The sequence below is a fragment of the Moschus berezovskii genome, chromosome X (genome assembly GCF_049115385.1).
Source record: "Moschus berezovskii isolate FMDL1 chromosome X, NW_MosBer_1.0, whole genome shotgun sequence".
NCBI classification, from domain to species: Eukaryota; Metazoa; Chordata; class Mammalia; order Artiodactyla; family Moschidae; genus Moschus; species Moschus berezovskii.
The window spans coordinates 42,074,334-42,100,368 of record NC_142488.1 but is presented as its reverse complement, the minus strand read 5'-3'; the positions used below and the strand labels follow the sequence as shown (position 1 = coordinate 42,100,368).

The following is a 26,035-nucleotide window of genomic DNA, read 5'->3' as shown; positions in this document are numbered from 1 at the left end:
CAGTCTTCCCTGGAATTTTTAGTAAAGGTGGTAGAGCAAACAAGTAAGGGGTCAGAGGTTAGTGGAAATGAGTTATCTGGGGAATCTTCAAGGGAACTGAGGCATCCCAGGCTTTGAAGTGAGAGAGACCTGGTTTTAAATTCCAGTTCCCCAGTTTGTAAAATTCCAGCTTCACACCCACTAAGGGTGACTTAGGGGCAAGTGAAAGCATTCTTTGGTGCCTCAATTTCTTCCTATGTGAAGCTAATGCTGTCTTCCAAAAGGTATGGGTCTGGGTATTGGTGGTAATATTTGTAACGCATCCAGCTTAATATCTGGCATCTAATAGATATTAATAAATGATAGTGTGATTTTGATGAAGTTTTAAACTGGACAGGTGTTTAGACTCACTTTTCTATTTCAGTCACCACTGAAACCTCAATAAGTATTGGGATCTCCTACAGCCTTAAAGGATTAGGAAAATGAAGCTCACTGCAGTTCTTGTAAAACACAGAGACCTGGTGGGGGTGGGGAAGCGCTCAGAGGGGCAAAGTAAATGTAAGCCACTGTACTGGGTGCTGAAAGGGAGGATCAAAGTCAAAAGGGAACAGATCGAGCCGCTGACCTCCCTTCTCAGGTGAGCGGAGGAAGGAGGGCTTGGAAGGGTATGTTCTGGATTCGGGCCAAGGAGAGGTGTTCAGGAATCAAGGCTGGGAAAGCGAGTCCACAGGACAGGGCTGTGAAGTCTGAGCTGGGGGAGGAACAGGAGATGGCACCAAGCCAGGAGTGGGGAAGAAGGGCATATGGTTGTGTGAACTCTGAAGAGCCACAGGAGCAAGCAGGCAGCGGCCAAAGGAGAAGAAGGAGGAGGATTCAGGGGACAAAGCCTGGGGAAATTCCCTAAGGAAAGGGTACCTGTGATGCCCAGGCTGAGCCTCAAGGTTGAGAAGGGGCGATTAGGATCCCTGAGCCATTTCCTAGTGCTTCCCATGAAGCTCACCACATGGTAGGAGAAATGAGGGGAATCGGGGATATTGAGTTTATAACACAATTGCCTACTGGACGGATATGACTTGATTTTTTTTAAAAGGAACAAATTTATACTGTGGTGGGTAGTTGAGGCACAAAAGTTAAAAGAAAACACAGGCTACATTTTTACCCTCATCATGCTTACAAGTAAAGCAAGGAGAGAGGAAAGGGGAGCAGTCAGTGTGCAGGAGTCTCTTCATGTCAGCTTGAGTTGTAACCAGAGTGAAGGGACCAGGTTCTAGCTGGAATCCACCAAGTTTCCACCCGCCCTATGAGAGCTCACCCCACCACCCACAACTATTTCCTCCCCCTGGGTGCCATTTTGTGGATGCCTTAAGCCTGACACGGACCCTTCGGAGGTTGACCTGGGTCTCTGGAGATATGCTGAACAGTCATTTATCAATGATGTTGGTGAGGTGAGGAAGGGGAAAAGCAGAGGTGAATCACGTACATGAGGAGAAAGTGGGGTGCTTCAAGGGGTGCCATGGAATAAGGGATGTTCACTGCAAAGAAAGCGCAAAAAGTTGTTCTCACTTGATTGAGCTAAAATAGCCAAAACCTTATTCTGATAGTGAAGGATGGAACAGGTGGGTCTTTATTCTGATAGTGATGGAGACCATGACCTGCACCAGGAATTCATGGGGTCTCCACATGACGGGAAAAGAAAGTGGCTTTGGAGAGGGTAAGTATTTCAACAGGGGTGATGAAAACCATCTGTGTTTGGGTTTTCTCCCACACGGAAGATGCTTGTGTATTGCAGCAAAAGACATAACTATCTAAGAACTGTGGTAGGTCACCAGAGAGAGTGGGAGCCTGAGGTATCTGGCTGCAATCCTTGGGCCGGACCCAGGAATCACAGCTGGCTACAACCCTCACAATGTAGCCTGAACTTGTTCATGACCAACTAGCATCTTATGCTAGAAACTTGAGAGCTTGAAAGGCTGACTTTTATGCCCTGATGGTATAGCACCACAGTTAGGAGAGAGAGCTCAGGAATCGTGGGGTCTTGGTTCAAAATCTTGGCCCTCCATTGTACAGCTGTGTGACTTCAGGCAGATAACTTATCCTCTGCCTTTGAATTTCTTAATTTGTAAAGTGGGGAGCGTTTACCTTTTGAAATGGTTGTTAAGTATTAAGTTGCCTGTAAAGGGCTTGGCGCAGTGCCTGGAGCCTAGTAAATGCTCAATACATGTTATATATCATCATCATTATTATTCTTTTACTACTACCCAAGGACCTTCTGTTGCTCTTAGCCTCAGCACATGGAAATCAGATTAGAACATGAAAAAGTCTATCCTTGAGCAAATACTATGAACCCAGCAGCTCCGTTTATATTAAAAGGAACTAGATTTCACATCCAGCCAGAGCCAAGCAATTCCAAGGTTGGGGAGTTACAGTGAGGCTGCTGGAGAAGTTGCCTAACTTCCTAGCATCAAGCCATAAGATAGCAAAAATTGAACCTGACCAAAGGCAGATACTATGTATCTGTCACACACACACACACACACACACACACACACACACACACACACCCCACCGCAAGCTGTGAAAAATCAGTAGAAGTTTGTGTGAGCAATAACCACCTATTGAACCCACTCCTGTAGGGGTGCAGCACCATGTGGGTTCTTTGTCCAAAAATGTTCATTTCTTGATTTGATAATGGAGCAGTGTGTATGATCTCCATTAAGGGTAATTAAGTGCACTGCAAAATGCAGAGGAATTAATACAATACAGCCAGGTATGAGAAATGTGCTTGAGCATAAGCTGGGGGCCAATGTGTTTTGGCAGGTAAACTGATATTTGAAGGTGTCAAAGTCTATTGAACTGAAGGATGGATTGGTGGCCAGTTAGAGGGTGTGTGGTATCATCCAATGAATTGCTGGGAGGTTGTGGGAGTCTTTGAATCACTGGGGAATGGAGCTGGGCAAGAGACTTGACAGTGGAGGAGATATTATTTAGGACTGCCATCGTTCTTAGAAGACTCAGCTGTGCTTAAGTTTGGAGATAGTGTTGATGGGTCCCAAGAAGCCCATACATAAGAAAAAGGTCAGACTCGTGTGGTTATATGGTTAGGACTCCATATCGTAGGCAGGTCAAAGTAGATAAGAGTAAGGGGTGAGTTGGCTCATGCCTCAGGAAACTATCTGAATATTAGAAGGCATGATATTACAGTGCCTTAGACTAGGGGTTTGGTTTTAGACAGACCTGGATTTGATTTCAACTCTGCCTTTTACCAGATAGGTGAGTCTGGGGAATTATTTTAAACTCCCTAAAGCCTCAGTCTCCTCGTCTGTAATAATGTTACAGATAATAACAGTACCTTTCACAGAAGATTGTTATGAGAATTAAATGAAATAACATGCTGTAAGCACTCGATAAATGTTAGCTGCCATCATTGGAAGTGTGTGCATGCTCAGTGGTGTCCAATTCCTTGAGATCCCATTGGTTCTTCTCTCTATGGGATTTTCCAGTCAAGAAAACTGGATCGAATTACCATTTCCTTCTCCAGGGGAATCTTCCTGATCCAGGGATGGAACCTCTCTTACATCTCCATATCTCATTTGGATATGACACACCTATATGTCTTTGCCCTTCTGAATGAAGTCTGCTGGCACAGCTTAGCTCTATCCATCCAGACTGAAACTGAATCTTGAAAGACTCCATTTGTAGAGGTGATGCTTTGAAGAACTCTTCATCTGCCTAATAGATGATCCACATTAGAGATGAGCAATTTTAACATTACTCCAAAGTGAGATGTGAAGGAAAAATACCCATGTACTATCAAGGGTGAGAAGAGACTGGGAAGACCTTGAACTCTTTCTCTCATTAGATGGATGGAGAGGGCACCAATAACTGGCATGTGTGATATAGACTTGTGACATAGTCTCTCAAAACCAGTTTCAGATCATGTCTGCTTTCCCCGTCAATGTGAAGAGCAGGCAGGGTAGAATTGAAGCTTTAATACAAACAAAATGACTTACAGCTGCCATTATTTCCCTGCCTCTGTGACCTTTCAGAGAAAATAAATCAGTAGGTCTAGTCCAACATATCCTTCACCAAGCCCTGCTAGTCTCATATTCTCTTGTTGGTTGCTAAGAGATTATTGAATTCACCCCAGCATCTTTTCAGATATTGATGTTAATGAGTTCTAATTACCAGAAGTCATCTTTTCCTTTTTGAAAGATGGGCAGGCCATTTACTTCTTTTAATTCTTGGGCTTTAAATACTGTCCTATGATATTAGAGATAATAGCTGGTGAGTTTTCAATAATAATTGCTAATTCTTAAAATACCATGAGATAAATGTCAAAGAGTTTCATGCTTATTTATGGATCGTTTAATCTTTTATTTGAATAGTTCCACTTTTTATGTTCTTGTGGGTTCTGGAAGTACAGGGTAACTTTTTTTCCATCATTTAATATGAAATTCAACAAGCAAGACTCTCCCACATAAACAGACCAATAATCTCATGTTTCCACCACCTTCTGTGCCCCAATATATAATGTTCCATAGCTTAATGAATCCAGCTACCCAACGTACTCCCACTATGACTGCCACTCCCAGGATAGCATTTATGTATGGTACACATAAATGAGTCTCTGCTCCATCTTTTTAATCTGTATGCAAAATATAAGGTTTGTGCTTATATCCATTGTTTGCTGGAAAACTTTGGTAGCTTGCATCAGATTCTTAGAAGGTCTGTTTATTAAAGACACATTAAGAGCCCATATAAAGAACATAGGGCTTCCCAAGTAGCTCAAGTGGTAAAGAATCTGCCTGCAATGCGGGAGACCCAGGTTCGATCCCTGTGTAGGGAAGATCCCTTGGAGAAGGGCATGGCAACCCACTCTGGTATCCTTGCCTGGAGAATTCTATGGACAGAGGAGCCTGGTGGGCTACAGTCCATGGGGTCACAAAGAGTTGGACACAACTGAGTGACTAACAGTTTCACTTTCATAAAGAACACACAGCCTCTGTGACTTAAACCTAAGCTTTATTATCGCCCTACCCTACCTTTGGAAATGGAGATGGTCAGAATGAATGCATCCTAATATTTGCCTGAATTTGGCAATAAGGAGTTCATGATCTGAGCTCCTGGTCTTATTGCCAAATTCAGACTTAAATTGAAGAAAGTAGGGAAAACCATTAGACCATTCAGATATGACCTAAATCAAATCCCTTATGATTATACAGTGGAAGTAAGAAATAGATTTAAGGGTCTAGATCTGATAGATAGAGTGCCTGATGAACTCTGGACGGAGGTTCGTGACATTGTAGAGGAAACAGGGACCAAGACCATCCCCACGGAAAAGAAATGCAAAAAAGCAAAATGGCTGTCTGAGGAGGCCTTACAAATAGCTGTGAAAAGAAGAGAAGCGAAAAGCAAAGGAGGAAAGGAAAGATATAAACATCTGAATGCAGGGTTCCAAAGAATAGCAAGGAGAGATAAGAAAGCCTTCCTCAGTGATCAATGCAAAGAAATAGAGGAAAACAACAAAATAGGAAAAACAAGAGATCTTTTCAAGAAAATTAAAGATATCAAGGGAACATTTCATGCAAAGATGGGCTCGATAAAGGACAGAGATGGTATGGACCTAACAGAAGCAGAAGATATTAAGAAGAGGTGGCAAGAATACACAGAAGAACTGTACAAAAAAGATCTTCACGATGAAGATAATCACGATGGCATGATCACTCACCTGGAACCAGACATCTTGGAATATGAAGTCAAGTGGGCCTTAGAAAGCATCACTATGAACAAAGCTAGTGGAGGTGATGGAATTCCCATTGAGCTATTTCAAATCCTGAAGGATGATGCTGTGAAAGTGCTGCACTCAATATGCCAGCAAGTTTGGAAAACTCAGCAATGGCCACAGGACTGGAAAAGGTCAGTCTTCATTCCAATCCCAAAGAAAGGGAATGCCAAAGAATGCTCAAACTACCGCACAATTGCACTCATCTCACATGCTAGTAAAGTCATACTCAAAATTCTCCAAGCTAGGCTTCAGCAATATGTGAATCGTGAACTTCCAGATGTTCAAGCAGGTTTTAGAAAAGGCAGAGATCAAATTGCCAACATCCGCTGGATCATGGAGAAAGCAAGAGAGTTCCAGAAAAACATCTATTTCTGCTTCATTGACTATGCCAAAGCCTTTGACTGTATGGATCACAATAAACTGTGGAACATTCTGAAGGAGATGGGAATCCCAGACCACCTGACCTGCCTCTTGAGAAACCTGTATGCAGGTCAGGAAGCAACAGTTAGAACTGGACATGGAACAACAGACTGGTTCCAAATAGGAAAAGGAGTACGTCAAGGTTGTATATTGTCACCTTGCTTATTTAACTTATATGCAGAGTACATCATGAGGAACGCTGGGCTGGAAGAAGCACAAGCTGGAATCAAGATTGCAGGGAGAAATATCAATAACCTCAGATATGCAGATGTCACCACCCTTATGGCAGAAAGTGAAGAGGAACTCAAAAGCCTCTTGATGAAAGTGAAAGAGGAGAGTGAAAAGGTTGGCTTGAAGCTCAACATTCAGAAAACGAAGATCATGGCATCTGGTCCCATCACTTCTTGGGAAATAGATGGGGAAACAGTGGAAACAGTGTCAGACTTTATTTTTTTGGGCTCCAAAATCACTGCAGATGCTGATTGCAGCCATGAAATTAAAAGACGCTTACTCCTTGGAAGGAAAGTTATGACCAGACTAGATAGCATATTAAAAAGCAGAGACATTACTTTGCCAACCAAGGTCCGTCTAGTCAAGGCTATGGTTTTTCCCGTGGTCATGTATGGATGTGAGAGTTGGACTGTGAAGAAAGCTGATCACCGAAGAATTGATGCTTTTGAACTGTGGTGCTGGAGAAGACTCTTGAGAGTTCCTTGGACTGCAAGGAGATCCAACCAGTCCATTCTAAGGGAGATCAATCCTGGGTGTTCATTGGAAGGACCTAGCTAAAGCTGAAACTGCAATACTTTGGCCACCTCATGCGACGAGTTGACTCACTGGAAAAGACTCTGATGCTAGGAGGGATTGGGGGTAGGAGGAGACGGGGATGGCAGAGAATGAGATGGCTGGATGGCATCACCGACTCTGTGGACATGAGTTTGAGTGTACTCCGGGAGTTGGTGATGGACAGGGAGGCCTGGTGTGCTGTGGTTCATGGGGTCGCAAAGAGTCGGACACGACTAAGCGACTGAACTGAACTGAACTGAATATTTGCCTTAATCGACTCTGAAAATGCAATTGCACATAATCTTAGTCTCCTTCAGCATATATGCCCAGAAGTGTGATTCCAGGTCTCAAAACATACCCTGTTTTTATTTCACTCTCTTGTTTCAAGTTGTAGTACCCAGAATAGTTCTTCCTAAGCATCATTAGGTTATTCACTTTTTCGTCTTCAGAAACCATATTCTTTTTTTCTTCAGTAATTTCCTGTAGATAGCAAATTTCTTTTCTTTTCCTGTAGTCATTGTTTATTTACCCCCGATTGCAATTTGGAGTGATGGTCTACATTTTGAGACTGATAGAACTGGCATGGAGCCAATGGTAAACTACCATCTGTCAGTAGAAATTTCTTTCATTCTTTGGTTTTTATTTGCACATCATGGTGGTGGGCTGTGTCCAGTGGTACTAAACCCCCAGCGCACCTTCAGAATCACCTAAAGAGCTTGGAAAACCATGAAAGTCTAGGCTCGACTCCAGAGGATATAAATTCACTTGGCCTGAGATGGGGCCTGAGTGTTGACATTTCAGAAGCAAATTTGCAACAGTGTAGATGGTTGGATAGCATCATGGATTCAATGGACATGAACCTGGGCAAACCCTGGGAGAGTGAGGTACAGGGAGGCCTGGCCTGCTGTAGTCCATGGGGTCTCACAGAGTCGGACATGACTTAGCAATTGAACAACAACCACAGGTGATGCTATCATACTTTATATTTTCGTGTATAATGACAGATACAGATTCTTTTTCACTTAGGTTGGGAAATTTCATTGAATAGCAGCTGAAAGGCCAGTTTCAATTGGGAAAATTAATTCATATCTGTGGTAAACTTTATTTTGATGAAAAGTTTCACTAGCATTTTACCACCAGATGAAAAAAAATGAGGATCTTTTAAAAATTAATGAATTTAAAATGAAGCAAAAAGTGTGGATATATCAGGCTTTGTTTTGAATGAATCTCTCCCCCCAATCTTGTGTTATAACTTTTAAAGCCATAACGATAAGAGTGATAAACTGTGGACTTAAAAGCAGGTGTGTAAATATTTTTACACTTGTCTCTTCCAGCAGGAACTCATCCAGCCAGGGGTGTTAGGGCCTTTTATAGGATGCTTTGGGACTTGGCTAAGATTTTGGCTTCCCGGTTGGTAACGGCTTCCCAGGTGGCGCTAGTGGTAAATAACCTGCCTGACAATGCAGGAGACATGAGAGATGCAGGTTCTATCCCTGAGCCTGGAAGATCTCCTGGAGGAGGGCATGGCAATCCACTCCAGTAATCTTTCCTGGAGAATCCCATGGACAGAGGAGCCTGGCAGGCTATAGTCCATAGAGTCGCAAAGAGTCTGACAGGATGGAAGCGACTTAGCATGCACACACATGGGGTAACCACTTCTTTTCTCTCCCCAGATGGTACTCCTGGCCAGGTGTGAGGGACACTGCAGCCAGGCGTCACGGTCTGAGCCCCTGGTCTCCTTCAGCACTGTCCTCAAGCAGCCCTTCCGCTCCTCCTGTCACTGCTGCCGGCCCCAGACGTCCAAGCTGAAGGCACTGCGGCTGCGCTGCTCAGGGGGCATGCGACTCACGGCCACCTACCGGTACATCCTCTCCTGTCACTGTGAGGAGTGCAGCTCCTGAGGCCTGCTGTTGAGTGGCTTCTGGATGGGACAGACCCTCCCCCTTGCTGAGGCAGTTCAACCAGACAGGGAAGGACTGGCAAGGGAAGAGTTAAGGCAAAAAAAAAAAAAAAAAAGTAGCAATTCCCACGGGATTCTGCATATTCTAGTAATAAAGAGTTACATGCTTGTTGACAGAGATACTCTGGGAACTTGTTTTCCATTCCCATCTCCTTTCCCTGGTACAATTTCTTTTGATTCCTTTTCAGATTTGGGCATTTCCCCCTTTGGTGCTGAATGCCATCTGGGCTTCCAACAGTTCAGCATTAGTGGGAAAAGTGGGCTCCCAGGCAAGAGTGGGTCAGGCTGTCACAGCTTTAGTATTGATGATGGAAGCATTTGCTTTGGAAAGCAGGAAAGCCCAATTCTTTCTGGGACATTCTCTGGCTTTTTTTTTTTTTTTTTAAGTCTTGTCATTGGGTCTAAGGTTGCCCTTGCTGCTAAATATTACCAATCAAATTCCGGGCACCAAGCATGTGGATATGTTTAGCCAGGTTCATTTACAGCCAGCTAACTGATGTTAAAATCACTAACAAGCAGATTCTCCTATGTGATGCTGGAACTCCTGATAGCCATCAATAGTATTCAAAAGTGACTTTGGGAAAGTAAAAGTGACATAAAGAATTTGTCACCTTGAAGCTCTCTCAAATAAATTATGGTAACGTGTAGTAAGAGAGCAGACTTTTAAAGACCTGCACAAATATGGATCCTGCACTGACTTTGAAAAAGGCATATATGTACTAGTGGCATGGAAAATGCTCTATACTCATGCATGCAAATAAGACAACCAAGTACAAATATCTTTGTGGGTGTGCTATAGCTTTAGCCATGTCGTGGGCATCATTCTCTCATATCCACCTGTCCATGGGAAGCTTGCTGCCAAAAATGGTGGCCTGGCTCATCTTCTTAATATTTGGTTCAAACAGATTTTGGTCCTTGAGACTCAAAATTGGAGTTATTCCCATGTTTTGAAATAAAAAGAGAGTATCTTCAAAATCTTGATGGTGTAAGGATTGTTTTTTCCTACTTAACTATTAGGACGCATCCCTTATGGTGTGTGAGGGGGATCCAGAAATAGAGGGAGATAGGGTTTCTGAAGATACTGGGTGGGGGCATTTGTTTGAAAATCAGTGTACTAGGGTAGTGGGGTCTTATGAAATGTGGCCTTTAGTCTCAGAATCTAGCTTATTGAATGGGCACAAAATCTGGTGCATCTCTTAGGCACTATTCTCAGAAGAAAATATGTATCCATAAATGAAGTCTGAAGAACCAGAAGGAGAACACATAGTTCATAGACAATGGTTTCTGTGCCATTCTGTGCCCATTGATTCAGGGCCAATGGTACTTAAGAGCATTGCAAGAATACTCATGGTGCTGGCATGGTGCTGTGTCCACGCTAAGCATCTCAACACTAACCCAGGCTGGCAACTCGGTTTCCAAGGCAACTGTGACACCTTACTGCCTTGGTTCACCAGAGATGATGGTACATCTCACTGTTAGTAGAGTTAACACATGAATTGTATTTCCTGTAGTGATGATGGTTTTGTACATTTTTTGGCATAACTTTCACACGTTTTTAAGAAAGCCAACAGGGTTAATTTTATATTTTTGGCTTTGGAACAGAATGAGACTAATACTATTAAACCTTGACCTTGGTCTTAACCTTCATGGTGACAGAGCCAGCCAGTCCACTAAATTGGAGGTTCTCCTCATTCTGAAGGCAAATGTGAAGTGGTAATTTGGACCATTATAGAAGAGAAATTTTATCATAAAAAAAGAATTAAATTTAACACTTAAAGTTAATCTGTTATAATTCATAACTGATAATGAAAGTATTAACTTCTGGTCACATTTATAGCTATTCTTTCATGTCACTAATCAAAAAGTGAAAATAGTGTTTCTAGTCTTAAAATATCTCTTCCTGGCTTAGAAAACAATTTGCTTTGAGAGTCATATGCCCTAAACTAAATCTTTATTTTCTTGCTACCAATGTGGGACTGGAGGGGGTCAGTTTTATGACTCATATTTTCCAAATTCTCTGAAAGCCATAGAAAGTGTTTCCTTCCAATTCTATTACGTGGTCTATTGTCAAAGTTTCCCCCATGGAAAAAAGTAGAATATGCTTGGAACGTTAGGGAACAGTGGCATTGGGAGGGCCATTAAAAAGCTTCCATCCTCCTCTCTCTGAGCAAATGGAGACCTGCAGAAACCCGGGAATTTGCCCAAAGTCATACGCTTAGTCTTGGATTTCAGACTAGAACCCAGATTTCCTGTTCTCCACAACCATGGGTTCTTCCCTTCCCATTGCCCCTGAAAGGAGTCCTACTTTTCTCAGGATCTTGGATGTTGACTATGGTGAATGGGCTGGAAAAGAGCATAGCGAGACAGAGTAAAATTTAATGGGGCATATCAAGGCTGAGAAAGAGGAAAAAGAGTTATAGTTTTCCAAAAGACCTAAAAATAGCCCTGGGAACGGAGAGAATTTAGACATTATTGGATAGTAAGTTACTATGGAATTTGCACTATATCTTTAAAAAATTAAACATATTTAGCCATATGTTAATGTCTACCCCTAAGGATTGAGAGATAACTAAATGAAAACATTGATCAGTTTAAAACACTGCGTTCTTGAAATGCCGAAGGAATGTCTTCCCCGTTTGCTCTGAATGAATAAAGGGAAATTAAAATATGTTATAATCTTAGCAACTTACATGTTTAAAATGTGTGTGATAATCCACAATGGTGGAGGGCAAGCCTCTTATAAGCTGATCTTCAGTTCAGTTCAGTCACTCAGTCGTATCCTACTTTTTGCGACCCCATGGACTGCAGCACGCCAGTCTTCCCTGTCCATCACCAGCTCCCAGAGCTTACTCAAACTCATGTTCATTGAGTCGGTGATGCCATCCAACCATCTCATCCTCTGTCGCCCCCTTCTCCTCCTGCCTTCAATCTTTCCCAGCATCAGGGTCTTTTCCAACGAGTCAGTTCTTCACAACAGGTGGCCAAATTATTGGAGTTTCAGCTTCAGCATCAGTCCTTCCAATGAATATTCAGGGCTGATTTCCTTTAGGATAAGGATAAAGATTTCCTTTAGGGTAAGTTGATCTTACCATCATAATTTATAAATATTTAATAATAATGTGTTAATAGTGCAGTGGAAAATGGAGAGGTTTATGGACTGAACTGATTTTCTCGAGTTCTCAATTTCCCGGACCAATCACTTTAGTTTTCTTCATGTAACACCTGAACTTTCCTCAGAAGCTTAGAACGAAGAACAATTCAACTGGTTTGGGTCTTGAGGAAATAACAACTGGTTTTCTTCTAAACTCAAGTGTTTGCTAATCCGCTCAACCCATGGTTTTGTATTAGGTAGAATGTGGTGCCTACATGTCATGACTGAGGAGCTATTTGGGTAAGTTGATTTCTTTCTTGTGACCTTGGAGAAGTTAAGATAAAGATTTACTTTTGGTTACTTTTTCAGGCCGCATTGAAACATACACACTTAAATAAGAGGGCTACACAAGATGAAACACCAAATGCACGGGTAGTTGGGAAGGCTTAGATCAGAAATGGAAGCCATACCCTGCTGATGCTGATTAATGACCCCAGGACACAGCCACATCTGGGTAGACAGACAAGCCCATTCCCTTCAGGAACTAGAATAATGGAGAGGCTAGAATCTGGGCAGAAAGGTTCTACCCAAGCTCTTCCATAAGTATATTGTTACATCCCAGAAAGACTGCCCAATGAAACACCTTAGTAACATTTGTTTTAATGTACAAACAAGTACCCAGCTACCACTTGCTGAAGGACAATAGTTCATGAGAAAATGACATCGTATGCCAACAAATCAAAGTTTTCCCTGAACTCTTCACTATATTTATGACATATTTTGGTAGATTCTACCAGAAATCTATGAAAACATGGATAAATTTTTTAACTCAATTATGAATGTAATTCCAAATTTCTCATTGATTCAGTTCAGTTCAGTTCAGTCGCTCAGTTGTGTCCGACTCTTTGCGACTCCATGAATCAGAGCACGCCAGGACTCCCTGTCCCTCACCAACTCCCGGAGTTCACTCAAACTCATGTCCATTGAGCTGGTGATGCCATCCAGCCATCTCATTCTCTGTCATCCCTGTCTCCTCCTGCCCCCAATCCCTCCCAGCATCAGAGTCTTTTCCAGTGAGTCCACTCTTTGCATGAGGTGGACAAAGTATTGGAATTTCAGCTTTAGCATCAGTCCTTCCAATGAACACCCAGGACTGATCTCCTTTAGAATGGACTGGTTGGATCTCCTTAAGATATGTTAATGCCATCTCCTCACATGGTAGACAGAACATTTAAAATTTGGTGACCAGGGTGGACATGGACATGCATGCACCAAGGAAGGATTTGTTGCCTCAGCTGTCAGTCTTCTCCAAGACTGCCTCAGCTGCAGAGTCACCTTGCCCAAAGGTATGCTCTTCCAGGGGTGGCTTTCACATCCAGTGACTAATGTAGGTGGAGTCATAAGAGCCTGGCTATATTACTCTGATGAAAGACAACTCTAGCCAGAGCTATCCAACTGGGTTGGCTGAGGCATGTCAGCTCTACTTCTCTTTCTGGCCAGGCATGCTTCTCTCTTTGTGTTTGTGATGATCCCTAATAAATACCTTGCATCACAAGCTCCATCTCAGCCTCTGAGTCTTGGGAACCAAACCTGAAACAATAACTTTTACGTCTTTTACTGGCCTGGAAAAGGAAGCAAGTGCATCTAAGCCAACTTGTCTTCTGAAATGGCCCATAATATTTAGGGTTCAAATCAATGTTTCTACTTCCTCTAAATGCACAGCTTCAACATATGTACCAATATCTAAATGCTGAAGATACTGAGATGAAAAAGCCACAGCCTTGATTTTCATACGTGTACAACCTAGAGAGGGTGAGAGATGACTGTGATAAGTTCACTGGTGACACATAGAGATAATCCACAAGCATGTTCTTGTGTGCTTGGTTTTAAGGAGGCCATTTTTAAACCAAGGGGCTATGACTTTCAATAAGAACATTATAATGGTACAGCACCTGCACAGATGGTATCTCATCCTTATGAAGCAAATTAATTACTACAAAAATCTCCTGGATAAGAAACCAGAGGTTCTTTGCAATTCTGTAACACCTTCTTTTTTTTTTTTTCCTGAAACTGGAAAACAGAAGGCAATGACCACCAAACCATCTTGTGCTGGCATCTCTCAGTTCTCATTAGCAAACTACCATCCCAGAATGTAAAGAACTTGTTGACACAAAGCGTGAGGGGTTTGACTCAATAGAACTTTAGAGAATATGTTATTTGAATATAAGCTTCTACAGAAAATAAATATATTTCAAATTATATATAAAACCAAAGCTGAGCTTGTGAGTTTAAAATCCTGTCATATTTGGCTGTAATCTTTTGAATAGCTTCAATATTTTCATGTTATGTATACATGTTAAACTGAATGTTTTAAAGTTGTTGAGAGTTAGACGTGGCTCCCTTAGTGCAGTTTGACTTGTGTGGCCTGTCATTGTCATCATCATTGTTGTTGTCATTATTTTTAAACTTGATTAACAGAGCATAATGAAGCAGACATTGAGCTTAGCACTTTCTCTGCTTTATCTCATTTAATCTTTCCAACAGACTGTGAGGTTAATATTATCCTCACTTTACAGATAGTACGAGTAAGTTCTTACGGTTTCTAATCATTCAGACTTTCTTTGGTAGCCAAGAATTCTTCATTATCTTCAAAGCAATCACTAAACCTAATATTACCATCATCATCACAAAGTATATTAAAGTAACTGTCCATGCATATGTGCAGTGGAAAAAAATTTAAAAAGGTAAAGATCTTTCCTGGTAAGAGCTGACATTCTAAACCCTGCATTTGGTTTTAAATAACTAAATTCTTAAAAATGTGTCCTCTTCAATTTTGGTCGACACCAGCAGTGTTTTTCCCATAATCCTGCTGCTGCTGCTGCTGCTAAGTCGCTTCAGTCGTGTCCGACTCTGTGTGACCCCATAGACGGAAGCCCACCAGGCTCCCCTGTCCCTGGGATTCTCCAGGCAAGAACACTGGAGTGGGTTGCCATTTCCTTCTCCAATATGTAATCCTAGTGTCCAATTATTTCCTCTTCGCACTGGGACAGTCTCCTTCACCTGCCCTTATTAAATTCCACAACTTCATTTGTGATTCATGACTTTTTAGGTAATTGTCATAGGAAGAAGCTCTCAGAAACCATAATACTAACAGAATAATTGGTCTGATAAAGGTACATGGAAGGCACGTCATCCCACTGTCTCACTCTATAAACAGGGTTCCTCAACTCCCCATCCCTCCCCCCCACACTCCTCCCTCTGGCCACACAGCAGGAGGTGAGCCATGGGCCAGGGAGTTAAGCTTCATTTGTATTTATAGCTGCTCCCCATGGCTCTCATTGCTTGAGCTCCATCTCCTGTCAGATCAGTGGTGGCATTATATTCTCACAGGAGCTCAAACCCTACAGTGAACTGTGCATGCGAGGGATCTAGGTTGCATGTTCCTTATGAGAATCTTTCAGAAACCACCCTCCTACCGCTCCCCCCAAACGCCTGGTCCATGGAAAAATTGTCTTCCATGAAATCGGTCCCTGGTGCCAAAAGGTTGGGGACCACTATTATTTATAGAGGTTTCTGATCCTGTGTCTCCTGACTTTTCAGCCAAGGCTTATGCCACTGGCCAATGCTAAATCCTTGATTCTTCTTGCATGGCAGTTTCCCATGGTCCATGCAAATGAATTCTTCATTATTGTTGTTGAAACCAATATTCTAAGATTTTCTTTAACCATCTGTCCACTTTTACTCACCAACTCAGAGTGCTCGTTGTATGTTAAGATCATGAACTCTGAGGTCAGACTGCCTTACACCCCTGCTCTGCTGTTTACTAAACATGTGACTTCTGGGCAAGCTATTCGGTCTTGCTGTGCCTTGGATTTCATATCTGTGAGGTAGGATGAGTCTATGAATAGACTTCATGGTTCTATTATGATGATTAAATAAGTTAATACATGATATGTAGAAACCCAGAACAATGCCTGGCACTGAGTAGAACTCATGAGTATTAGCAACCATTTGCATTGTGCATTCAGAGTTAGAACAAGTTGCAACTTCTCAAATAGAGCTTTGCCTAAGCTGAATGGTATTTTTATCCATATGTTTCCCCAGAAAAATTTATGCATTCCTAAGATTTTCTGTTATATTACTATACAATAAAAAGTTTTCATTTTTAAGGTTATAGTACTAAATTGGTAGAAATAAATCAAAGTTGGTTGCTATTTTATAGCTTAATTTTTAGCTTGTGTATTCTGCTTTAAAATTACATTCACTCTAGTGGCAGAAGACACTTATTAGATCATTTTATTTGCCCTCCTCCATGCATGAATCAGGCTTAGATGAAAACAATGTGTAAGCTTTTCAATATTTTTCTGGGAAGTTAATTTATTCTGAAGTAATGTACAGCCTTTTCTTCCTCTCATCATTCAGTTATTCTCAAAAGCCCTGTCTTCTCTCCCTCTGCTTCACACCCCACCCTTTAATAACAGCTCACAGCTGTGAGTTAATGAGCCTATTCTGAGGTAGGTTCTGAGTAGTGGCCTGCTGGAAGAATTTTATGAAGGCACATTTTTGGTTACATTTAAATTTAAAGGCACCAGAGAGTCAGGGACTATATGTTCCACCATAAGGAAGGGAGGATTATGGTAAATAGTACAAATTAATGCATTTAAATCATTTATGCCTTACATTAATTTCTACTTTACCAGAATAGTACAACTATGGATTAGTATAATTTATATAATCTGCCCCAAACATCACAATTATTGATTAGCACAGCTTAATATACCTAAGTCAGTTGTTTCTTACATTAAATTCTATTTTGCCAAAACAGTAGTCATTTACCCTTAGCCAGAAGCCTTTGTTGCAAATCTTGGATTTGAACAAAGAGTAGAATATCTAATTCAAATTGGAAGATTATAATTCTACATGATTGAAGCTGTAATGTGAGCCACATAAATCATTTTTAACTCCATAGTAGCAACACCAAATTTTTTCAAACAGGTAAAATTAATTTTAACAACATATTTTACTCAATCCAATCTATCCCAAATATTGTTTCAACATGTAACCAATAAGAAAGGTTATCACTAAGATTGTTCACATTCTTTTGTCATATCAAGTCTTTGAAATCTGGTGCTTATTTTACATTCACAGTGCATGTCAATTCCAACCATATATTATTTTTGAAATATATGTACTGAAATATTTGTGTAAAAAGGGGGCAAATAGAGTGGACAAGTCTAAGAACAAGAGCAAAGAGGTTGAGGGAACAAAAAAAGAGGTTGAACTGGTTTAGTAACAGTTCAAAAGTAACAGTAACACAAGCAACAGTTACTTGGACATTTTGGAGACTTTACTGTCCTCATGGTTTTGCTCAATAATATCTAGGAGGCAGGAAATCCAAATGCCCTCCTGGCTCCACCACCAACCGGCTGTGTGATCCAGAGAGCATCACTTATGCTTTCTACTACTCAGTTTTGTAGACCAGATTATGAAGATCTCTTCCCATATCATGAATATTCTATGCACACATACACCCTCACACACAGCCCTGCTCTGACACTTACCTATTCTTAAGATACAGTTTCTGCTGTACCTTCACCGCAAAGAAACCTTGTATCTTTACTTATTGAGTTTCTCATGTTTCCTTTTCTTCTTTTCAAGAGCTGTACATGGGTGATATTTTATATAAGTGATTAAAAAAAGAAGTAAGCTCATTGCTTTGACCAATCTTGGAACAGAATGAATTGCTGATAATGCATCATTCATTTTGAGAACTTCTTTTTTAAAGGTTAAGTATGTTATCAATATATTTCACAAAAATGTATTATATTTTCATGATCTTTTCCTCATAGCTCACTCTTCCTCTCTTCCCTTCTAACAAAGGCGGCAAGCAGCAGATGGATGGGAAGGGAGTGGGGTAGTTCAGTGGTGGGTGGGTGGGTCAGTCATCCCTTTGCTTTTGTGTATCGAGTTCCTGGCTATATGCCAGGGGTACTTGAACAAAAACAAGAGCAGAGCGATACAGGCTTTTAGGCAGAGTGCTTATTCATAATTAAGTTGCTTAGTTGCAGGGCCGTCAAAGGAAGACTTCAGATATCCTGACAGCAAAGCCATCTGTGCTAAAAGCAGAAGCAAGATGGTGCAGGGGAAAGGTGCAACCGATGGCAGACACTCAAGAAAGCACCGAGCTAAGAGGCCATTTTGAAAGACAAAAGCAAGAACCCGGGCTGTGTGTCAGAGGAACCTGGCAAGCATTGTTAGATCTGAGACTCAAAATCTATTGCTGGGGCTTGTGCTAATGCACAAGAATCTCAAACCTTTCTTTGTTCACTGTGTTGCCTTAAATGGGAGAGTCTGATTTTAAAATAATAAGCTTGTGACATCATTCATGGGATATTTATGCTGCATCCAGTATGGGGCTAGACTAGATGAGTACAATGTTAATCCTCTCAACAACTTGGTTGTTAGGTGCATTTTACAGACATGGAAACCAAAGCTTAGAGCAGTTGAATGATTTGTCCTGAGTCTCATGACCAGTAAGGGGCAAAGGCAAACTAACCACAAATCTGTCTGCATGCGTGTGTGTTCAGTCACTTCAGTCATCTCTGACTCTTTGTGACCCCATGGACTGCAGCCCACCAGGCTCCTCTGTCCATGGGATTCTCCAGGCAAGAATACTGGAGTGGGTTGCCATGCCCTCCTCCAGGGGATCTTCCCGACTTAGGGATCGAGTCTATGTCTCTTACAACTCCTGCATTGTCAGGCAGGTTCTTTACCACTAGTGCCACCTGGGAAGCCCTGGATCTCTATCTACTAAGCTTAAAATTCTTTTTCTTTTTGTTGCATCCACTTTCTGTCCCCACACCTGCCAAGGTTTGACCCTCAGAAGTCAAGTTGCCATTGGATGACTGTATCAGAGGGTTAATCTATTGTAAAATCCTCCTACCACTCAAGGCTTTTAAAGATCAGCTCCTATTTCTAATAGGTCCTTAGTAACTTCTAAGGAATCTGGGGACTCTAGCTTGCTACTGGGGCCCTGGAAACTTTCCAAAGAAACTTTAAGTTAGACTTTCCTTGCCTTTGAATCCAAAGGATTTGGGTACAACTCAGCTGGGTTTAACATAACAGAAAGTTTCCTAGATCATTTTCTTTTGCTCCCCAAAATGATATAAAATAGAGGCATGGGACCAGGTTACCGTCTCAAAACGCAGGGCCACACTGATGGTAGAAAAGGAAAGGCCCCTAAAGATAATCTAGTTGAGCAACCTTGCTTTATGCCTAAGAGGATCAGAGAGGTCAAGGCCACAAACCTAGCAAACAGCAAAGCAGACCTACAGCCCCCATCTCCCCTGCAAGGCTAAAGGCTATTTCATAACCACCCAGTTCTCCCCACTCCTCAGCCTCCTCCCCACTGCACCAATGGCCAAGTTCAGACTAAGCCCACTGGCAGTTTGAGCTAAGGAATAACAGGTCCCTACAATACAGCAAGCCAGTACAGCTTTTGATAAACATGACCTACTTTGGGGAAGGGGAGAGATGGATAAATTAGGAGTTTGGGATTAGCAGGTACACACTGCTATATATAAAATAGATAAACAACAAAGACCTACTGTTCGGCATGGAGAACTCTACTCAATGTCTTATAATAGCCTATGAGGGAAGAGAATGTAAAAAAATTAATGTATGTGTTTATACATATAGGTATAACTGAATCACTTTGTTGTACACCTGAAACACAACATTGTAAATCAATATTTCTATAAAAACATTTTTACAAGGCCTACTCTTTCAAATAGGCAAGCACTACAGATAACATGCACTTCTCCAGAAATATAACTGTCTCAGACACATAGCATGTGATGCTGGCCCACTGCTTCATTCTCGGTAGGCAAAAATTTTCAGTGTCAATACTCCAAAGCATCACAGTACACACTATTTCAGGCAACATTTACACTGGCAAGACATTTGGAATATAGCCTTTAGATGGTGCTAATGTTCTACTTTTAACACAGAGTCTGCAAGAACTCTTTGTGCTCAGCATCAAAGAGGTAGAAAGGACCTTGAGAAGCTAGCTATATTTCAAACCTCCTGTTCCAAGCCCTGGGAACACACCAGCAAACAGGTTTGGAGCTATCTTGGTAAAAATACATTTCAGAGGCATTCATTGCTATAGCTAGGTTTTGGTCGTGCTAAATGTACCTTACGAGGTGGCTCAGATGGTAAAGAATCACCTACAATGCAGGAGACCCAGGTTTGCATTCGTGGGTCAGGAAGATCCCCTGGAGAAGGGAATGGCTAGCCATTTGTGTTCTTGGGGCTTCCCTCGTGGCTCAGAATCTGCCTATAATACAGGAGACCTGGGCTTGATCCCTGGATTGGGAAAATTCCCTGGAGAAGGAAATGGCTATTCATTCCAGTATTCTTGCCTGGGGAAATTCCATGGACAGAGGAGCCTAGTGGGCTACAGTCCATGGGGTCACAGAGTCAGACACGACTGATTGACTAACAATTTCGCTTTCACTTTTCACTCTTGGTAGATCTCATGCAATCCATGCCATCAGTCAATACTTTAAAAATGAATATACATCCTCAGAATTCAGATCCATCTGTGCCTTTGTGCAGTGAGTAGAACTTGTGGCTATCTTGGTTCCTAATGTCTGATTGTGTCGCCAGATTTGTATAATGGAGCCATTCATTTTGTGAGACAGTTTTCTTCCGGAAAGCCTCATTCATTCACTTATGAAAGAATTGGTGAAATCTACCATCATTCATTTTTTTTCTGCCTCTGAAAAGAGTGGTGGGGTGGGAGAAACACATCACACCATAGCAACCTTTCTATGGCGGGCTTTTATGTCTTATTTCTTCTCTTTTCCGCACACTGTGAGTTCCTGAGACTCCATTCGTCTCACAGTCCTGCCAAAAGAGACAATGCTTTGCGCTCTGGTTTTCCTTTGCCAATGCAGTGAGTGACAGGCTGTGTCACAGTCTCATTGAGAAGACTTTGACATTGTTGAGATTTTTATGCACGGAAGAAAATTACTCCTTGTGCATTCCCATGGACAACTCTGCACATGTAGGAGCTGACAGAGGTTCCCAAAATAAGACACCACACTTAATATATATGTTTGTGAGTGTGTTTGATTGTGCGTGTGTGTGTGTGTGTGTGTGTGTGTGTACGTGTGTTTATATCTGCCCTGAGCGGAAGAGAAAGAAGAACTAGGGAGCAAAGAAGGGTGGAGATCAGGAAAGAGATGAATTTCCCACCCAGATTATCTGCTGAGAAAAAGCTGGGGAGAGTCATGATACTATCATTTTGATGTCTGAAATGGTATTATAGTGGAAAAAATATTTTGTCCAGAAAGATCACAGAAGGGACAGAATTAGATCCATAGATGGAAATCTTTGGGAGACAGGATTCAACTCAGTTTCAGCAAGAATTTTTTGTTGCTGTTGTTGTTCTTAAAATTAAAACAACAACTCTAGGATCCAGGTGAGCATTGGCTTGTGGGTGGGTTGGGAGAGCCACAGCTTCTGCCTTCCTGCTTCCACCATGGAGTATATATAATTTAAGCCTTTAGTCAGCGTTTATGGTAGAGCTAAAGAAGAAGACAACCAACCAAGGGTCATCTGAAATTATGATTGGCTAATAATCCAGGTGGCATTAGTGGTGAAGAATCCACCTACCAATCCAGGAGATGCAAGAGATTCAGGTTTGATTCCTGGGTTGGGAAGATCCCCTGCAGTAGGAAGTGGCAACTCACTCCAGTATTCTTGCCTAGAGAATTCCATGGACAGAACAGCTTGGCAGGTTATAGTCCATGGAGTCGCAAAGAGTTGATATAAAGGCTTAGGCTGAGTATGTTGTGGAATGGGCTGCAAAGGACCCATATGATTTCTTTTCAACAGTTCAGTTCAGTTCAATTCAGTCGCTCAGTCGTGTCTGACTCTTTGTGATCCCATGAATCAGCACGGCAGGCCTCCCTGTCCATCACCAACTCCCGGAGTTCACTCAAACTCACCTCCATCGAGTCGGTGATGCCATCCAGCCATCTCATTCTCTGTCATTCCCTTCTCCTCCTGCCCCAAATCCCTCCCAGCATCAGTCTTTTCCAGTGAGTCAACTCGTCGCATGAGGTGGCCAAAGTATTGGAGTTTCAGCTTTAGCATCAGTCCTTCCAGTGAACAACCAGTACTGATCTCCTTTAGAATGGACTGGTTGGATCTCCTTGCAATCCAAGGGACGCTCAAGAGTCTTCTCCAACACCACAGTTCAAAAGCATCAATTCTTCGGCGCTCAGCTTTCTTCACAGTCCCACTCTCACATCCATACATGACCACTGGAAAAACCATAGCCTTGACTAGATGGACCTTTGTTGGCAAAGTAATGTCTCTGCTTTTTAATATGCTATCTAGGTTGATCATAACTTTCCTTCCAAGGAGTAAGCGTCTTTTAATTTCATGGCTGCAATCAGCATCTGCAGCAATTTTGGAGCCCAAAAAATAAAAGTCTGGTGTTTTTCTTTCTGGCTTACTTCACTCTGTACAACAGGTTCCAGTTTCATCCAACTCACAGGATGGGGAGGGAGGTGGGAGGGGGGGTTTAAGATGGGGAACACATGTACACCTGCGGCGTATTCATGTCAATGTATGGCAAAACCAACCAATATAATATTGTAAAGTAATGCTACTGCTAAGTCACTTCAGTCGCGTCCGACTCTGTGTGACCCCACAGACGGAAGCCCACCAGGCTCCCCCGTCACTGGGATTCTCCAGGCAAGAACACTGGAGTGGGTTGCCATTTCCTTCTCCAATGTGTAAAAGTGAAAAGTGAAAGTGAAGTCGCTCAGTCGTGTCCGACCCTTAGCGACCCCACAGACTGCAGCCTACCAGGCTCCTCCATCCATGGGATTTTCTAGGCAAGAATACTGGAGTAATTAGCCTCCAATAAAAAAATAAATAAATAAAATTTAAAAAAAAAAAAGTCTGACACTGTTTCCACTGTTTCCCCATCTATTTCCCATGAAGTGATGGGACCAGATGCCATGATCTTTGTTTTCTGAATGTTGAGATTTAAGCCAATTTTTTTCACTCTCCTCTTACACTTTCATCAAGAGGCTTTTTAGTTCCTCTTCACTTTCTGCCATAAGGGTGGTGTCATATGCATATCTGAGGTTATTGATATTTCTCCCAGCAATCTTGATTCCAGCTTGTGCTTCTTCTAGCCCAGCGTTCCTCATGATGTACTCTGCATATAAGTTAATAAGCAGGGTGACAATATACAACCTTGACGTATTACTTTTCCTATTTGGAACCAGTCTGTTGTTCCATGTCCAGTTCTAACTGTTGCTTCCTGACCTGCATACAGGTTTCTCAAGAGGGAGATCAGGTGGTCTGGGATTCCCATCTCTTTCAGAATTTTCCACAGTTTATTGTGATCCACACAGTCAAAGGCTTTGGCATAGTCAATGAAGCAGAAATAGATGCTCTTCTGGAACTCTCTTGCTTTTTCCATGATCCAGCGGATGTTGGCAATTTGATCTCTGGTTCCTCTGCCTTTTCTAAAACCAGCTTGAACATCTGGAACTTCACGTTCACGTATTGCTGAAGCCTGGCTTGGAGAATTTTGAGCATGACTTTACTAGTGTGTGAGATGAGTGCAATTGTGTGGTAGCTTGAGCATTCTTTGGCATTGCCTTTCTTTGGGATTGGGATGAAGACTGACCTTTTCCAGTCCAGTGGCCACTGCTGAGTTTTCCAAATTTGCTGGCGTATTGAGTGCAGCACTTTCACAGCATCATCTTTCAGGATTTGAAGTAGCTCAACTGGAATTCCATCACCTCCACTGGCTTTGTTCATAGTGATGCTTTCTAAGGCCCACTTGACTTCACATTCCAAGATGTCTGGCTCTAGGTCAGTGATCATACCATCGTGATTTCTTGGTCATGAAGATCTTTTTTGTACAGTTCTTCTGTGTATTCTTGCTACCTCTTCTTAATATCTTCTGCTTCTGTTAAGTCCCTGCCATTTCTGTCCTTTATTGAGCCCATCTTTGCATGAAATATTCCCTTGGTATCTCTAATTTTCTTGAAGAGATCTCTTGTCTTTCCTATTCTGTTGCTTTCCTTTATTTCTTTGCATCGATCGCTGAGGAAGGCTTTCTTATCTCTTTCTTATTCTGACAGAATGTGGCCCACTGGAGAAGGGAATGGCAAACCACTTCAGTATACTTGCCTTGAGAACCCCATGAACAGTACGAAAAAGCAAAATGATAGGATACTGAATGAGGAATTCCCCAGGTCAGTAGGTGCCCAGTATGCCACTGGAGATCAGTGGAAAAATTACTCCATAAAGAATGAAGGGATGGAGCCAAAGCAAAACCAATACCCAATTGTGGATGTGACTGGTGATAGAAGCAAGGTCCGCTGCTGTAAAGAGCAATATTGCATAGGAACCTGGAATGTTAGGTCCATGAATCAAGGCAAATTGGAAGTGGTCAAACAGGAGATGGCAAGAGTGAACATAGACATTCTAGGAATCAGTGAACTAAAATGGACTGGAATGGGTGAATTTAACTCAGATGACCATTATATCTACTACTGTGGGCAGGAATCCCTTAGAAGAAATGGAGTAGCCATCATGGTCAACAAAAGAGTCTGAAATGCAGTACTTGGATGCAATCTCAAAAACGACAGAATGATTTCTGTTCGTTTCCAAGGCAAACCATTCAATATTACAGTAATCCAAGCCTACGCCCCAACAAGTAACGCTGAAGAAGCTGAAGTTGAACGGTTCTATGAAGACCTACAAGACCTTTTAGAACTAACACCCAAAAAAGATGTCCTTTTCATCATAGGGGACTGGAATGCAAAAGTAGGGAGTCAAGAAACACCTTCAGTATCAGGCAAATTTGGCCTTGGAGCACGGACTGAAGCATGGCAAGGGCTAATAGAGTTTTGCCAAGAGAATGCAGTGGTCATAGCAAACACCCTCTTTCAACAATACAAGAGGACTCTACACATGGACATCACCAGATGGTCAACACCAAAATCAGACTGATTATATTCTTTGCAGTCAAAGATGGAGAAGCTCTGTACAGTCAGCAAAAACAAGACCAGGAGCTGACTGTGGCTCAGATCATGAACTCCTTATTGCCAAATTCAGACTTAAATTGAAGAAAGTAGGGAAAACCACTAGACCAGGTATGACCTAAATAAAATCCCTTATGATTATACAGTGGAAGTGCTAAATAGCTTTAAGCATCTAGATCTGATAGATAGAGTGCCTGATGAACTCTGGATAGAGGTTCGTGACATTGTACAGGAGACAGGGACCAAGACCATCCCCATGGAAAAGAAGTGCAAAAAAGCAAAATGGCTGTCTGAGGAGGCCTTACAAATAGCTGTGAAAAGAAGAGAAGCGAAAAGCAAGGGAGAAAAGGAAAGATATAAGCATCTGAATGCAGAGTTCCAAAGAATAGCAAGGAGAGATAAGAAAGCCTTTCAACAGATATTTTGGCCCTAATGCCGTTGTTTCTAGCAAGTGCTGTATTGTCTTGGAAATTGGCTAAGGTGATTGGAAAAGGAGCGAAAGAAGAAACAAAAATATCAAAAAAATATTGCAAAAGCTAAATGGTTGAAAAGACATTGAAGGCATGAACAGGCTCTGCAACCAGAGGAAAATTGTTGGGAAAATTATTCAGCTTTGGAATGACCCAGTAAGGTTTCTTTTAAGATCTTATGATGGTATTTTTTAGTAAACAAAGTCTGAGCACATGGAAGAATCAGGTTAGTTCTCACCTGTACTGTAGCAACTTTTCGGCTTCAGTATAGAAGTGAACTCCAGGAGTTGGTGATGGACAGGGAGGCCTGGCGTGCTGTGATTCATGGGGTCACGGAGAGTCGGACACAACTGAGCGACTGAACTGACTGAACTGATAGAAGTCTGTTGACAGTTACTATAAATTGGCTCTTATTGTGCTACAAATTCTTTGTAACTGACTTAGTCGTTTGCCTTTTTG

The 26,035-nt window shown here is 41.9% G+C and overlaps 1 protein-coding gene and 1 pseudogene across 1 annotated transcript in view; both read left to right on the top strand.

Annotated features, from left to right (window-relative positions):
* NDP (norrin cystine knot growth factor NDP) overlaps window positions 1-9,868 on the top strand; it is a 28,611-nt gene extending 18,743 nt beyond the window's left edge. The window contains exon 3 of the mRNA XM_055438604.2: window positions 8,644-9,868. Within this exon, the coding sequence (XP_055294579.1) occupies window positions 8,644-8,871 (228 nt within the window). The 3' untranslated portion in view covers window positions 8,872-9,868. The remainder of the gene's footprint in view (window positions 1-8,643) is intronic.
* Window positions 9,869-21,836: 11,968 nt separating this feature from the next.
* Window positions 21,837-25,665, top strand: LOC148773269 (small integral membrane protein 15-like; annotated as a pseudogene).
* Window positions 25,666-26,035: the final 370 nt, after the last annotated feature.